The sequence below is a fragment of the Balaenoptera acutorostrata genome, chromosome 12 (assembly GCF_949987535.1).
Source record: "Balaenoptera acutorostrata chromosome 12, mBalAcu1.1, whole genome shotgun sequence".
In the NCBI taxonomy this organism is placed as follows: Eukaryota; Metazoa; Chordata; class Mammalia; order Artiodactyla; family Balaenopteridae; genus Balaenoptera; species Balaenoptera acutorostrata.
The window spans coordinates 12,344,429-12,357,475 of record NC_080075.1 but is presented as its reverse complement, the minus strand read 5'-3'; the positions used below and the strand labels follow the sequence as shown (position 1 = coordinate 12,357,475).

At 49.1% G+C, this 13,047-nt stretch overlaps 1 protein-coding gene across 2 annotated transcripts in view; it reads right to left on the bottom strand.

Moving 5' to 3' along the window:
* Nucleotides 1-2,695: 2,695 nt before the first annotated feature.
* Nucleotides 2,696-13,047, bottom strand: part of FBLN7 (fibulin 7) — a 51,588-nt gene continuing 41,236 nt past the window's right edge. Inside the window, exons 4-7 of one of the 2 annotated variants that reach the window (XM_057558819.1) lie at nt 10,672-10,809; nt 9,525-9,662; nt 8,674-8,812; nt 2,696-7,239 (exon numbers count right to left, since the gene is read on the bottom strand). In XM_057558819.1, coding sequence (XP_057414802.1) covers nt 6,867-7,239; nt 8,674-8,812; nt 9,525-9,662; nt 10,672-10,809 — 788 coding nt within the window. In that variant the 3' untranslated portion in view covers nt 2,696-6,866. The remainder of the gene's footprint in view (nt 7,240-8,673; nt 8,813-9,524; nt 9,663-10,671; nt 10,810-13,047) is intronic. The other variant, XM_057558818.1, reaches the window with a different exon arrangement.

Genomic DNA, 13,047 nt, shown 5'->3' with positions numbered 1-13,047 from the left:
GCAGAGATACACTTGTCCCATGGGCAGACTCCAAACCACTGTAAGACCAGCATTGGAGTGAGAAAGACCCCTTAGAGGATGGTGCCCTTTCTCCAGCTTCCAAGGCCCAGTCCCCAACCAAGTTTGGCACTGCCTGCCAGCTGAAGGCAGGAAGGGAGGAATGAGTACATAGCTCATCTTAGCCCACAGGACTCTGGGAAGGGGTGAGGAACAAAATACATAGCTCATCTTAGCCCACAGGACTCTGGGAAGGGGTGGGGAACAAAACAAACTCTCCCTGTGATGGAACTTGACGGCTTGGGTGGGGAGGACAGATGAGTCTAAGAAACAGAGATCTTTATCTCCAGCACCACGTCTGACCACTCGGCCAACTGTAAAGGGAAGGAAGGCGAGATACTGTCCAAGGGCCACCACATGATGGTTGTGAATCCTGGCTCAGGTCAGCAAGGTATACATACCATGGAGCCTGTTTTTCCTCTAAAAAGTGTATCTAAAGAGCTTCCTGGAGGTAAAGAACTAGATGGAGAAAATCTGATTTCTCATTTGAAGGTGGTGGTCAGACTCAGAAAATTCTGTCAGCCCAAACCCAGTTTTCACCAAGTCATACTCTCCTGTGTGCATGTCAGCTGACCTTCCCATGGCTTTGCCGATGCTGGATTTTGTTGGAAATGCTCCTTGTGAGAGTGAGTTTACCAGGAGATGGCTTGCATGTCCCACTAGAGTTCCCTAGTAAGAACCATTTCAATGCCAGCTCCTCCATGAACTGGTCCCAGCCCTTCCCTCGACCTCTGAGCTTGGTGAACCTGCAGCACCATGCCTGGCGACTTTAACTCTGTTTCTCCCATTGTCCCTGGTGAGACATGTGAAGATCTTATCTCCCAGCCTGAGTATAAACCCTGTCTTAGGCAGGGATCATCTGTTTGCAGAGAACACCCAAAAGGGCTATCTGATGAAACCCACAGGTCAGAAGCCGGATTTCAGGAGGCACTGGAGCCCTAAGCAGGAAAGCAGGAGTGGCACGGTTAGAACATGGCCCTCATGGCCCTAAAATCCTTTGAAACCTCTCAGTTCAACTCTGTGAGGTCACTGGTCCATGTCCACTTCCCTTGACTCAGTGGCTGCTTGCGACTATGTCAGCCAACAGTGTGGCGGAGGTGACCCTACGTGACTTCCGAGGCTGGGTCATAAAGGCCATGCAGCTTCTACCTTGTTTTCTGGGACATGCACTCTAAGAGCCCTGAGCCGCCACGTCAGAAGTCTGCCTACTCTGAGGCCACCACGCTCTGAGAAAGCTAGCCCACAAGGAGAGTCCAAGGACAGCTTTCCCGTTGTCAGTGCTAGTCTCCGAGTCATCCCAGCCCGGGCCAGACATGCAAGTGAGTGAATGACCCTTCAGGTAAGCCCAGCCCCCAGCCCAGGAGTCTTCCCAGCTGAGGGAGGTACAGACATTGTGGAGTAAATACAAACCACCCCACTGTGCTCTGTCTGAATTCCTGACCCACAGAATTTATGAGCATAATAAAGTAATTGTTTTAAGCTGCTAAGTTTGGGGATATTTTATACAGCAGTAATAGAACACAAAACGAGGCTCCCTCCCTGCAAGTTTCCTTTCTTCCCACGAAGAATCAGCATCATCGTCCTCTCTGTGTAGATGAGCCCAAGGTGGTCATCCCAGGCCTTGCTTTACATCACGACTTCCTTCAGACCCTTGAGATTCTGAGTCCTAATTCCAAACACCAGGAAATGAAATCTGACTGTCACCACACACGATCACAGTGTTTGCAACACCTAGGTTACATGGATGATATATCTATGTATACTTATGCATACAGTTAGTATATACTGACCACCCTCTTTTGCTGCCTTTATTTTCATAGCACTCATCCCTCTTTGAAATCACACACTTTTCTTGTGTATTTATATTATCTTCTCGCTTGCTATAGTGTAAGGGTACCATGAGGTCAGGGCCCATCTTCTCATCCATTGTATTCTGAACAACTGAAACAGTGCCTGGAACACTGTAGACCTCCAGGAATATTTATGCAGCTTATAAACCCCTATAGATTTTCATTGTACAAGGTAAAAGTCGTAGAAGTCCACTTTTCTCTCCCTGCAGTGTGAGCTTGGTGAAAGCTGAGTCAGTGGCTGGTGGACCCATTCAAGGCTGACCATGTCTCTCCTTGGGGCACATGCTCAGATGCCCAATAAACCAGTGACCATGACCATGCAGTTTATTGTGACCATGCAGGGATATTTTGTTTTTGGCTTATTTTCCTTTTAGTTTGCTAGTGTTGTAAGTATAACATTTTAAAAATAAGATGATTTTTTAAAGTTATCCCAAAACCTAGCTAACTTTCCATCCCTCAGGAGCCCGTGATCCAGTTGGCTTGTCCCTCATGTCTTCCTAGTGAATGTTGATTACTACTCAGAAGTCCAGGACAGGCGGGTGGGCTAGCTGTGGAATAGCCCTCCATTCAGGCTTCTCTGTCCTTCCAAAGGAGAGTCTGGTGGATGCACAGATGTGAGAACTGGGGACACCACTGGGGCCTTCTTTGGTTTTAGGGACACAAACTCTCATACATTGTTCATGGGGATAGAAGGTAGTATAATCCTTATGGAGGAAAAATTGGCCCTAGAGATAGAAAGGCAAAAATGCAAAAAGACAAGTGCATATTGTTGCAGTATTTTAATAGCAACGGACTGGAAAAAACCCAAATGTCAATCAAGGGTGACTGGTTGAATAAACAATGGTATGTCCTCATAATGGAGCATTTTATAGGAGAACATTCTATCTGGTTCTATGGGATAATATTCAATATACTGTCAAGGAAAAAAAGCAAGATCAAGGAAAGTGTGAAATGAATTAGTATGCTATCATTTATCATGTGTTTATATGTTTTTAAATGGAAGGGTAAAATGGAAAAAACTTGATTATCTATGGTAGAAGGAGGACATAGGGTGGAGGGGACTGGGTTAGTATATAGACTTCTCTGATTACAGCTCATTTTGTGAATTTGACTTTGGAACCATGTAAATAGTTTACACAATTCCTTTTAAAAATTAAAGTAAAAAAAGCAATCTCTAAAAATTTAAGGAAAACAAAGCAAATAACCATAACCCTGATTCAAGCTTGGGGCATAACCACAGAGAGAGGAACTATTCCAAGTTATTTGATTGTACATCCTTAATAGCATGAACCCTAAGGACAAAAAGAACTGAGAAAGAAAAATCTTAACTGTTTTCAGTAATTTTTTGATGCTAATTTTGTTACCATTGCATTGTTATTCTGAGGATTTAAAACAATGTGTAATTATTTTGGTGATTTTGAGAAGGAGGTCTTCAGAATGAGAGAAAAAAGAGCAGATGTAAGATCAATGAGGTTACATGAAAAACCCTGTACTCCTGAGCTGAATTGGAAGTATCAGTATAAACTCATGTAGTGTTTCTTCTTAAAACAAAACAAAACAAAATGAATAGTACTTATTTCCTAGCTCTTTCCACTAAAACCAAGAAACAATGACCAAACCACTACCAATGAGCCCTCCTTACACTCAGATTTTGATCTCTAATGACCATTCCCCACTGAAAGGAACCAGGGATCCCTGGGTAAAAAAATCGATAACTTCAGGGCTGGAGCATAAAATATACAAGATGAGCTTGAAACATCTTGTCATACAAGATCACTACAAAACTCTTAAAGACCACTAGGGTCATGTCAAAAAGAATCAGCCAACTTGAAGCAGTTCACAAGAGCCAAAGAGGACAATCTGAGTGACAGGAAAGATAATAACTGCAATGGATTGAAACATACATATCAAATATGTTTAAACCATGAGTTCATAATGTATCCAATAAGAGCACAACTCTCCCTGGACAGCTTGGAAAGATGCCAGGGAACCACCTTGGAAACTGACAAAGGGGAAAAAGTCAAAAATGTATCCAGTCTTTCCTGTACAAACCAAACCTCAGGGTAACCAAATAACTGATGAAGTTTCTCCTTGTAAGGTATGCCAGCTAATAAACGAAGAAACAGTAGCACTAGAATATTATTTGCAACCCCTAAAGAAGTAGCGGATCTATTGAATAATCATCAATAGTTGCTAACATCAGAAAAGAGAGGCAACTGGAGATGATATGGGTCCCCCTGGAAGTACCTATCACCACCAATAAAGTAGTCTTGCGAAAATAAACCTAACTGGAGTCTGATTGAATTTCTAGATATAACTACTGATATATAAGAAATAAATAGGACAGAGGACCATGTTAAAAGACACTACAGACAATGTAAAGCAATTATACTCCAATAAAAATATTAAAAAAAAAAAAAAAGAAGACACTACAGAGACAGACTCAGGAAAACCCAGACTGTGAGAAATTCTATAGGACAAAGGACCTTCTAACAAGGACAAAGGAGGCTTCTTCCAACAAGCCTCCAGGTTATCTCAATATATGCTAAACCGTGAGAACCACTGCTACAGATTAGAGGTTTAAGAAGTGAATCAACAAATTACAGAGCATGGACCTAATTCAAACAAAAAAATCCACAAGCCACTCAGAAACTTGAACAATGACTAAATATTTGAAGGTATTAAGGAATTATTGCTGATTTTTTTAGGTATGATTGATTGATATTGAGGTTATGCTTTTTGAAAAGTTCTTAATGGTTTAGAGATAATGCTGAAATATTTACAGATGAAATGATGTGAGGTCCAGGATCTGCTTCAAAATCATCGTGGGGTGGGGTGAGAGCAGAGATGAAGCAAGATTGGCTGTGAGTTGATTGTTGAAGCTGGTGATTTGGAAATGGGGTTCATTCTATTGTCTGTACTTTGGTATATGTTTGCAGTGGTACCTTATAAAAAGTTTTAGAAGCTCCTTGCCAAATAACATGAAACTGTATTACTTGGAAAGGGCTGCAAATTAATACCTGTTAACTGCTAGCTCTTCTGACCTAGCACAGATTTGAGCTATGAAAGGACACAGGAGAGGTTGGTTTCCATAGGGGAAAGTTGAGAGAGGCTAGAGAACAAGCTATCCCCCAGGGAGGAAGGGCCAGGCATAATCCACAAGAGGGTGGATTCAGGCAGGCATTCATAGGTGGGTACTGTAAGGGCTGGGGCTCAGCGTGGCATTTCATAGACGGGAAGCAGGTTTGATGATGGCAGATCTCGGTGATGCAAATCATTGGTTTCGCTTGGCCTGTGTGGCATCCAAGTCATCATCCTACACAAGTTTGGGGGGAGGGCCACCTGCTCTGTAGTGCCCCCAAATCACTCCTTACCTGCTGGGAGGTAAGAGACTTGTCCTTCGGCACTACCCACCCTACCCCTGGCAAGAAGGTAGGTCACACACCTGCGACGTACTTTCAGGAGCATGGCCATGCCTTGGACCCGCCCACCTGGTGTTCTGCACAGGCGACAGGGTGGTGTGTGGGCTTCTGACCCATCAGAGCACCATTTGGAAACACGAGGCCATGGATGATAGTTTTAATAACATCCTGTAACAACCCAGGGAAGCAGATGTGCCAGGCCCCTGTTCTGTTGTTGGAGAGATTACAGCTGAGCCCAGAGGGGGAGAAAAATGTCAGAAGCAACTCTTGACCATGTCTCACTTTGTCTGACATAATAACACACAAGAGAGGTGTCCTAGGAACCACCTTGATGTAGGGCTTGATCACTAAACTGTCAGCATGCTTCCTCTGGCTCCACCTCACACCAAGGCCAATACAAAGAATTTTTCAATAGGATGTCGGTGATGAAATCGCACCTGGATGAACATGCATTTCCTGACAGCTCAGCTAGCTTCTAAATTGTCACTTAAACGGTCTCCCCCACCCCACTCCCAGCCCCCGCAGGCATTTTTTTTCCTCAGTCACCTGGAGGGCGTCACCCCTGGGCTCCTCCATCAGAAGTAGAAGGTCCTGGAATCAATGGCAGTTCACAAGCATTTTCTCAAACTCTCCATGGCCAGATGTTGCCTTATCAATTTCCCATGTGGCCAAACCAAATTTCTGTTGATGGAGCAATCCCAGCGTCACCTCTGTGTTATCTTATTCATTTATCCCAGTGGGTCCAGCCTAGACAGGAAGAGGACCAGTTACCCCCCTCCTAGGAGGAACTGGGCTAGCTCACGGTCAGGGACAGGCCAGGTGGGCAGGGAGGAGCCACAGACTTTATTTCTTCAGTTATAATACCAGGTTACGTTTTGAGATATGATTTCTCAAAAGGGAATGAATTCAGGCAAAATCTACACGTGAACATTGGTTCCTTGATCTGGATGAATCTGCACTGGGGTCCAGGCCCTGCCACGGCTCTCTGATGAGAAGGCTGGCAGGCGTGTCACAGAGGGGAATGCAGACAAGAACGTGCTGGGTCGTGGAAGGGAATCCTGCCCCCCCATCCCATGCCGCGTGCACAGGGGCATGATTTGACCCTCAGCATGACCAGAACTACTTCATAACAAGGCTTGACTATAACAATACAGGAGGCTGGACAATCATCTCAGACACATGCCATAAGCTCTCCCCTCCCTAGCTAGTTCAAGCTCACAATGCCACTCAACACAGCATTTTGAAAAGCTGCCCATTCCTCTGTAAAAAAAAAAAAAAAAAATTGGTGAAAGTGCATAATCTAAGGGGAGGGCCTTAAAGCAGAAAAACGTGTGATGGCAGTAGTTTGGGTTTTGGGGCTGTGCTTTGGTGCCACTTCCTGGGACAGAGTGCAGCGCTGCCCTAGGAACGTAGGGGACAGGCAGATGGGCAGTGGGCAGGCTGGGGAGAGATGTCTCTTGCAGTCAACGCCTGCAGCTGAGTCTTTGAGGAAGAGAAATGAGCCCAGATTGCTGCACACCGTGACCCCATGGCACCCTCAGAAGTCATAAGGGGACACAAAGATGGTGACCTTGGACACGTGGTTGGCCTGGAAGGAGCGGTCCAGGTATTCGGACATGTCAACATCCACCTCCAGTGTCTGAGGTCCCTCCAGGGTCTGGACCAGGATCAGCTCCCCTGTCTGGCGGTCTGAGCGCTGCATCACAAAGTGGCCGCGGCTGTTCCCACCCACGATCCCAAATCGCAGGCTGTTGGGTCCAGGCCGGCCGGGGGCCGAGGCCGTGGCCATGCGGAAGAGCGTGATGGGCGTCTTCAGGTTGGAGGGCAGAGAGAGGTAATGGAAGGAGATGGTCTTGGGCATGTGGCGGCAGGGCCTGCTGTCCATGGGGCAGGGGTTCCGTTCACACTGGCTGGAACAGAGAGGCAAAACGTAGGGAGCCGTCAGCCTTGGGGGAAGTCAGGAGGGGCTGCTCTGACCGGGCTTGTCTGCCCACCCGCCCTCCTGCAGAGGCCACCGGAGTGACCCTTCCAGCCACGGGTCCCTCGCCACGGGTGCTCCAGAGCCACAGGCCAGTGAGTGTGGCTGGCGTCAGGCCTGGCCATGACTCACCTGTATATGTATGTCCGGGTGTGCATGCATGTTTATATATGCTATTACTACCGTTTTTACAGAAAAATAAAGCCGGGGAAGATTAAATAACAATGGTGCTGGCATTCAAACCAGGTGCCCATCCTACACGTGCTGAGACCCCAGCAGTTAGCTGGCAACGTCCTGGATTGTGGTTCTCCACATGTGGTGGGCTTTCTAAACACCCAGTGTCTGTTCTTTTTTTTTTGGGGGGGGCGCACCCCATGGCTTTTGGGATCTTAGCTTCCTGACCAGGGATCAAACCCGGGTCACGGTAGTGAAAGCGCAAAGTCCTAACCACTGGACCACCAGGGAGTTCCCCCAGTGTTCACTCTTAAAGCAGGACACCCTGTCTTCCTCAGGCATGTGGAGCCAGGGGTCGTGTGGAAGTGCTTTGATAGTTTTCTACCTTGTCCGACACAAGAGACAGATGCAATTTAGCGATTTTGGTGACTCAGATCATCACCGTTAAGGAGGTCAAATAGCACTTCCAGATGTTAATCAGGGATGTCCCCAAAGGCTCTGACATACAGGTCTCTCTGTCCCTTCACTACGTGACACCGGAGGAAGATCTTCACTCTCAGTGAATAACTGCCACTCTTCAGCGCCACTGACTTTCTTGCTGCTTTTAATCTGCTTTAGCCTTAAAAGCAATTCAGGCAGCTAAACGAGTGAGGTCAATGCATTCTAAAGACAAACTAAGGCTCCTGTGATCTCTCTCTCAGAAGAAAACGTGTACTTTGTGATAGCTGCAGTTATTCTCCTTAAAAGCCTGTCTCCCACCTTTTGGAAAAAAAAAAAAAAGTCTGTTAGGTGCTGAGGTTACTAGAAATCGAAGTTCCTAGTAGCAGTGGAAAAGCAAGAGTAATATAATGCAAAGTGTACAGTTACCATGTGAACACAGGAAATGATCCTCTCCTGAACCTGTGTAACAGATACCTGCCTCCTGGCCGCCTCACCATGGCCCTCTTGGCCTCCCTGTCAGCAGGGAAGCTCTCAGAACCTCATTCTTAAGTGCGCAGGGCAGCAGTGCATTCAGTGCAACCTCTAAAGGGAGATGGGAGCTCTGAGAAGCCAGACTCCCAGCTCCGTGCCTTTCATCAGACATAACTGTACCTTCTCCCAAGAACGTCGAGGAAGAATGCAGCCCAGCCCCCCAGGAGGCCTGGGTGAGGGATGTACGTGCTCAGCCATGGGTGGCCCTGGCTATACTCACAACGGAGAGGTCTTCACGTAGCTCACATTGCCGCTGCCCTCAGGGCACTCGGGGCTGACGCACTGGAAGCCTCCACCCGTGTTGATGCACACGGTACCCCGGGGGCACACGTGCTGCGGGCTCACACACTCATCGACATCTGAAATACCGGACACCCAGTGAGGGTGAAGATCCCCCGACACCCCCTCCATCACTGATGGGACTACATGAATGGCCCCACAGGCACTGGAATGAGGTGCTCCACACGCAGTGAACTTTCCAAATACCCAGTGCTGATTCTTAAAACTGGAAGTCCGGTCGTCCTTAACCATTTGAAATCCAGATCTGGTGGAAGTGCTGGGGAACTCCCCTCCCTGGATCCCATCCTCCTCCCCTGGCCATGACAGGTTACAGAGGTGCTGGAGGGCACGGACGAGTGTTACTGGTCACAGCACTTCTCTCAGACCTGCCTCCTCCTCAGCCAGAGGGCCCAGGAGTCTGCCCTCCGTGGCTCATATCATGCCCTTTATATGTTCTCTGCTCCCTTCACACGTGAGTTCCCGGGCTGGAGGCTGGGTTTCTTCCCAACCTCCGCATAACCCTACGTGGGCCTTCATGAATACTTGTGGGATAGAAGGATGGATGGATGGATGGATGATGGGTGATGGCTGTCTGGATGCTTTCTCCCTCTAGTCCCAGGTGACCCACTCCTCTGAGCCCCGCAGTGGAGCCCCACTAGGACGTCACTGGGGAGCTGCCTGTTCTCTCAGGTTCCATGTCAGCCCATGGAGGAGCCCTCTGCCCTCTCCTCCTCCCCCCGTAGTTCAGAGCCATAGTCTGGGACCACCTGCCTCTGCCACGGCCTCACTCACCCTCACAGCTCTTGCCATCGGCCAGGGTCCGGTATCCGCTGGGGCAGGCACAGCGGTAGGAGCCAGGGGTGTTCACACAGGCGTGCATGCAGAGCCGGGAGCGCCCCTCCTGTCCGTAGAGCTCGCATTCATTCACATCTGGGGACAGAAATGCCCAGTATGACTCCAGGAGCCACCAGGCGGGCGGCCCCTAACCATGACCCAGGATGGCTGCTGTGTCACCATCTCTGTCAGCTGTGGCTAACTGGCTGGGTCGGGTGTGGCCACCAAGCCCTATCCCCGGCAGGGCATGCAGGAGCGCCCCCCTTTCTCCCAAGCCAAGGACCCCGAGGGCTGCAGGGAGGAGTCAGGGAGCTGATGTAGCCGACCTTAGGCCGGCTCCTCTAAGGCCTTTGACTACCTGGGGAGACCCTGCAGAGGCTGTCAAGTCAGGCCCAGCAGCCCAGGGAGGAAGGCGTGGGGCTGCAGACCTAGACTCCCACCCTGGTTCCCAGCCGCACCTTAACCCTCCTCATCTTTAGGAGTGGTGTAAGAGGGTTTCTGCTGCTGTAAAATGAGGCTGTTGGCACCAAACGGCCAATTCTTAGGTTTGAACCAATGGTTTGAGTTGTTTTCAGAAGGAACTTCGATAATCGGGAGAGGTTTGCAAAAGTGGGCCAGTCAGTAAAGCTAAGCCGAGAGGGGACCAGAGAATGAGCCCAGGCCCCTGCACAGCTCCGGGGGGCGGAGTGCGGGGAGCGAGGGGGCTGTCTACGGTCACAGCGACTCTAGCTCCTCCCTGCCACCTGCCCTGCGATCCCAGCCAAGAGGGAGCGGATAAGGGACCTGAAGGCTCTCCTAGACGAGTGTGCGTGGCCGGGGGGAGACCGGGGACCCCTGGCTTCTTTCTCTACAGTCTGGTTTTCTTAGGACAGCCCCTAATGTCTTCGCACTAGCTGTGTCCTAGCACCCATCTGCACCACACTTACCTAAGCCGCAAGGTGGGCGGGCCTTTCTGAGACCACGCCCAGGAAGCCGCCCGCCCGCGCGCACTCGGCCCCTGGGCGAGGGCGGGGTGCGCCCGGGAGGGCTGCAGGTGGGAGCGCCTCTCCCCGCAACCCCAGCGTCCCCCCATCCGCCTCCCTCCCCCGGCTGAGCCCGCGCCTACCCTGGCAGACGCTGTCGCCGGCGGCGCCGCTCAGGTGGAATCCGGCCTCGCAGCTGCAGTGCTGCGTCCGCTCCACCTGCGCGCATCGCGGCGCGCGGCTGAAGGCGGGGTCCCCCTCCTCGCTGCCCTCGAGGGCGACTGCGGGGAGAAGACACCCTTAGGGCCGGGCCCGGCGCACCTGGGCCTGACCTTGGAGGAGCCCCGAGATCGGGGCGTGGCCCCTTCTCAGAGCTTACTCTGGAGTAGGGAAAGGAAAGGCACGGAATTAACCGAAACCCAGCCGTCGGTCCAGGGCCCACCGGAAGGGGCGAAGGACAGGGGACGCACCCGAATAGAACGACGCACGAAAAGCAGGCCACACAACTGCACCCTGAGGACCACAGTACCGTTAAACCCGCGTTTCACTTACAAAGGCTTAAAACACCAAAATTCTAGCCGTGATCACTGTAGTTGAAAACTATGCAGCTTATCGAAATAATGCCATTTGTAGCCACATGGATGGACCTCGAGATTGTCATAGTGAAGTAAGTCAGACACCGAGAGACAAATATCATATGGTATCGCTTATATGTGGAATCTAAAAAAAGGGTGCAAATGAACTTATTTACAAAACAGAAATAGAGTGACAGATGTAGAAAACAAACTTCTGGTTACCAAGGGGGAAGGAGGGAGGGATAAATTGGGAGATTGGAATTAACATATACACACTACTATATATAAAACAGATAACTAATAAGGACCTACTGTATAGCACAGGGAACTCTACTCAATACTCTGTAATGGCCTATATGGGAAAAGAATCTTAAAAAGAGTGGATATATGTATATGTATAACTGATTCAGTTTGCTGTACAGCAGAAACTAACACAACATTGTAAATCAACTATACTCCAGTAAAAAGTAATTAAAAAAAAAACTATGGAGCTTACAACACTACTTCTTTTTCAGGGTTCTTTTTTGTATTTTTTAAATACTTTCCTAAAGTGTCTAAGCTTTTTGTTTGTTGTAACTAAGAACATAAATCAATTTTCTTATCAGAAAAAAAGTGTTAGTTTTTGAAAGTTTTCAAAGGATTGAGAGCTCTCATATGGTCAGAAGAGACTGCAAAGCAATCGGTGGTAGGGCTTCCCTGGTGGCGCAGTGGTTGAGAGTCTGCCTGCCAACTGCAGGGGACACGGGTTCGAGCCCTGGTCTGGGAAGATCCCACATGCCGCAGAGCAACTAGGCCCGTGAGCCACAATTACTGAGCCTGCGCGTCTGGAGCCTGTGCTCCGCAACAAGAGAGGCCGCGATAGTGAGAGGCCCGTGCACCGCGATGAAGAGTGGCCCCCGCTTGCCACAACTGGAGAAAGCCCTCGCACAGAAACGAAGACCCAACACAGCCATAAATAAATAAAAAATAAATAAATAAATAGGGGGGAGAAGCCGTGAGGCTGCCAAGAAGGCCCTGTTTCCACATAGGGCAGCCCCAGGGACAGGCGCTGTCAGGGGGCCTCTGGGCTCTTCCTGAGAAAGTGCCCAGCAGGGTGACTCAGCTGAACGGAATCAAGACACATTAAGCAGCAGATCTCTGGGGACAACATTTAAACCTGACCTTGAGCTGGGTCCAATGCAAGGATATCAAGTATTGACAAAGCTTGTACTCTCTGGACACCAATTCTTACCGCCCCCCCCCCCCCAAGATTCCACTCAGAAATCAAGACAGTCAGACAGGACACTTCAGGCTTTTCTGGCAAAGGAATAAGACATCTTTAGGTTTTGACTTTTTTTTTTTTTTTTTTGACTTCATGGCATGCAGGCTCTTAGTTCCCTGACCAGGGATCGAACCTGTGCCCCCTGAAGTGGAAGCATGGAGTCTCAACCGCTGGACCGCCAGGGAAGTCCTGGTTTTGATTTTCTTATATAAGAAATGTTGGCTGCAGCATAGTGTAGAACCGCCACCCATCCGCCATAGATTCCTTATCATTGGATTTTCTTGGCACCCGCAAAAACAGCCACAGTGTGACAGCTAGACCTTCAGGCTGGACAAATGTTGAGACTCGAGTGTGGGTCATAACCTCATCACCAGTCGAATGTCTAGTTCATCCAGCTCTGAAAATACTTTGGCCTGTGTTAGTAACTACGAATTTTGCAGGATGTGATGAGAGCGTCTGCAGGAGAAGCTGTTTTGCTGACGTGCAGAGGAAAAGTCAACCATGTGAAGGTGACAGCAAGGAGGCTTCTCAGGCCAAGTTCCCAATCTGGAGGGTTTTCAGGGTGGGGTCAGTCCTTCCACTTGCATTTTCTTCCATAAGAAGGATCAAAACTCTGGTTCCACAAAAGAACTAAACGCCATCCCAAATAACCACTTCAGGGAACCAGAGGGATCCTTGGATGT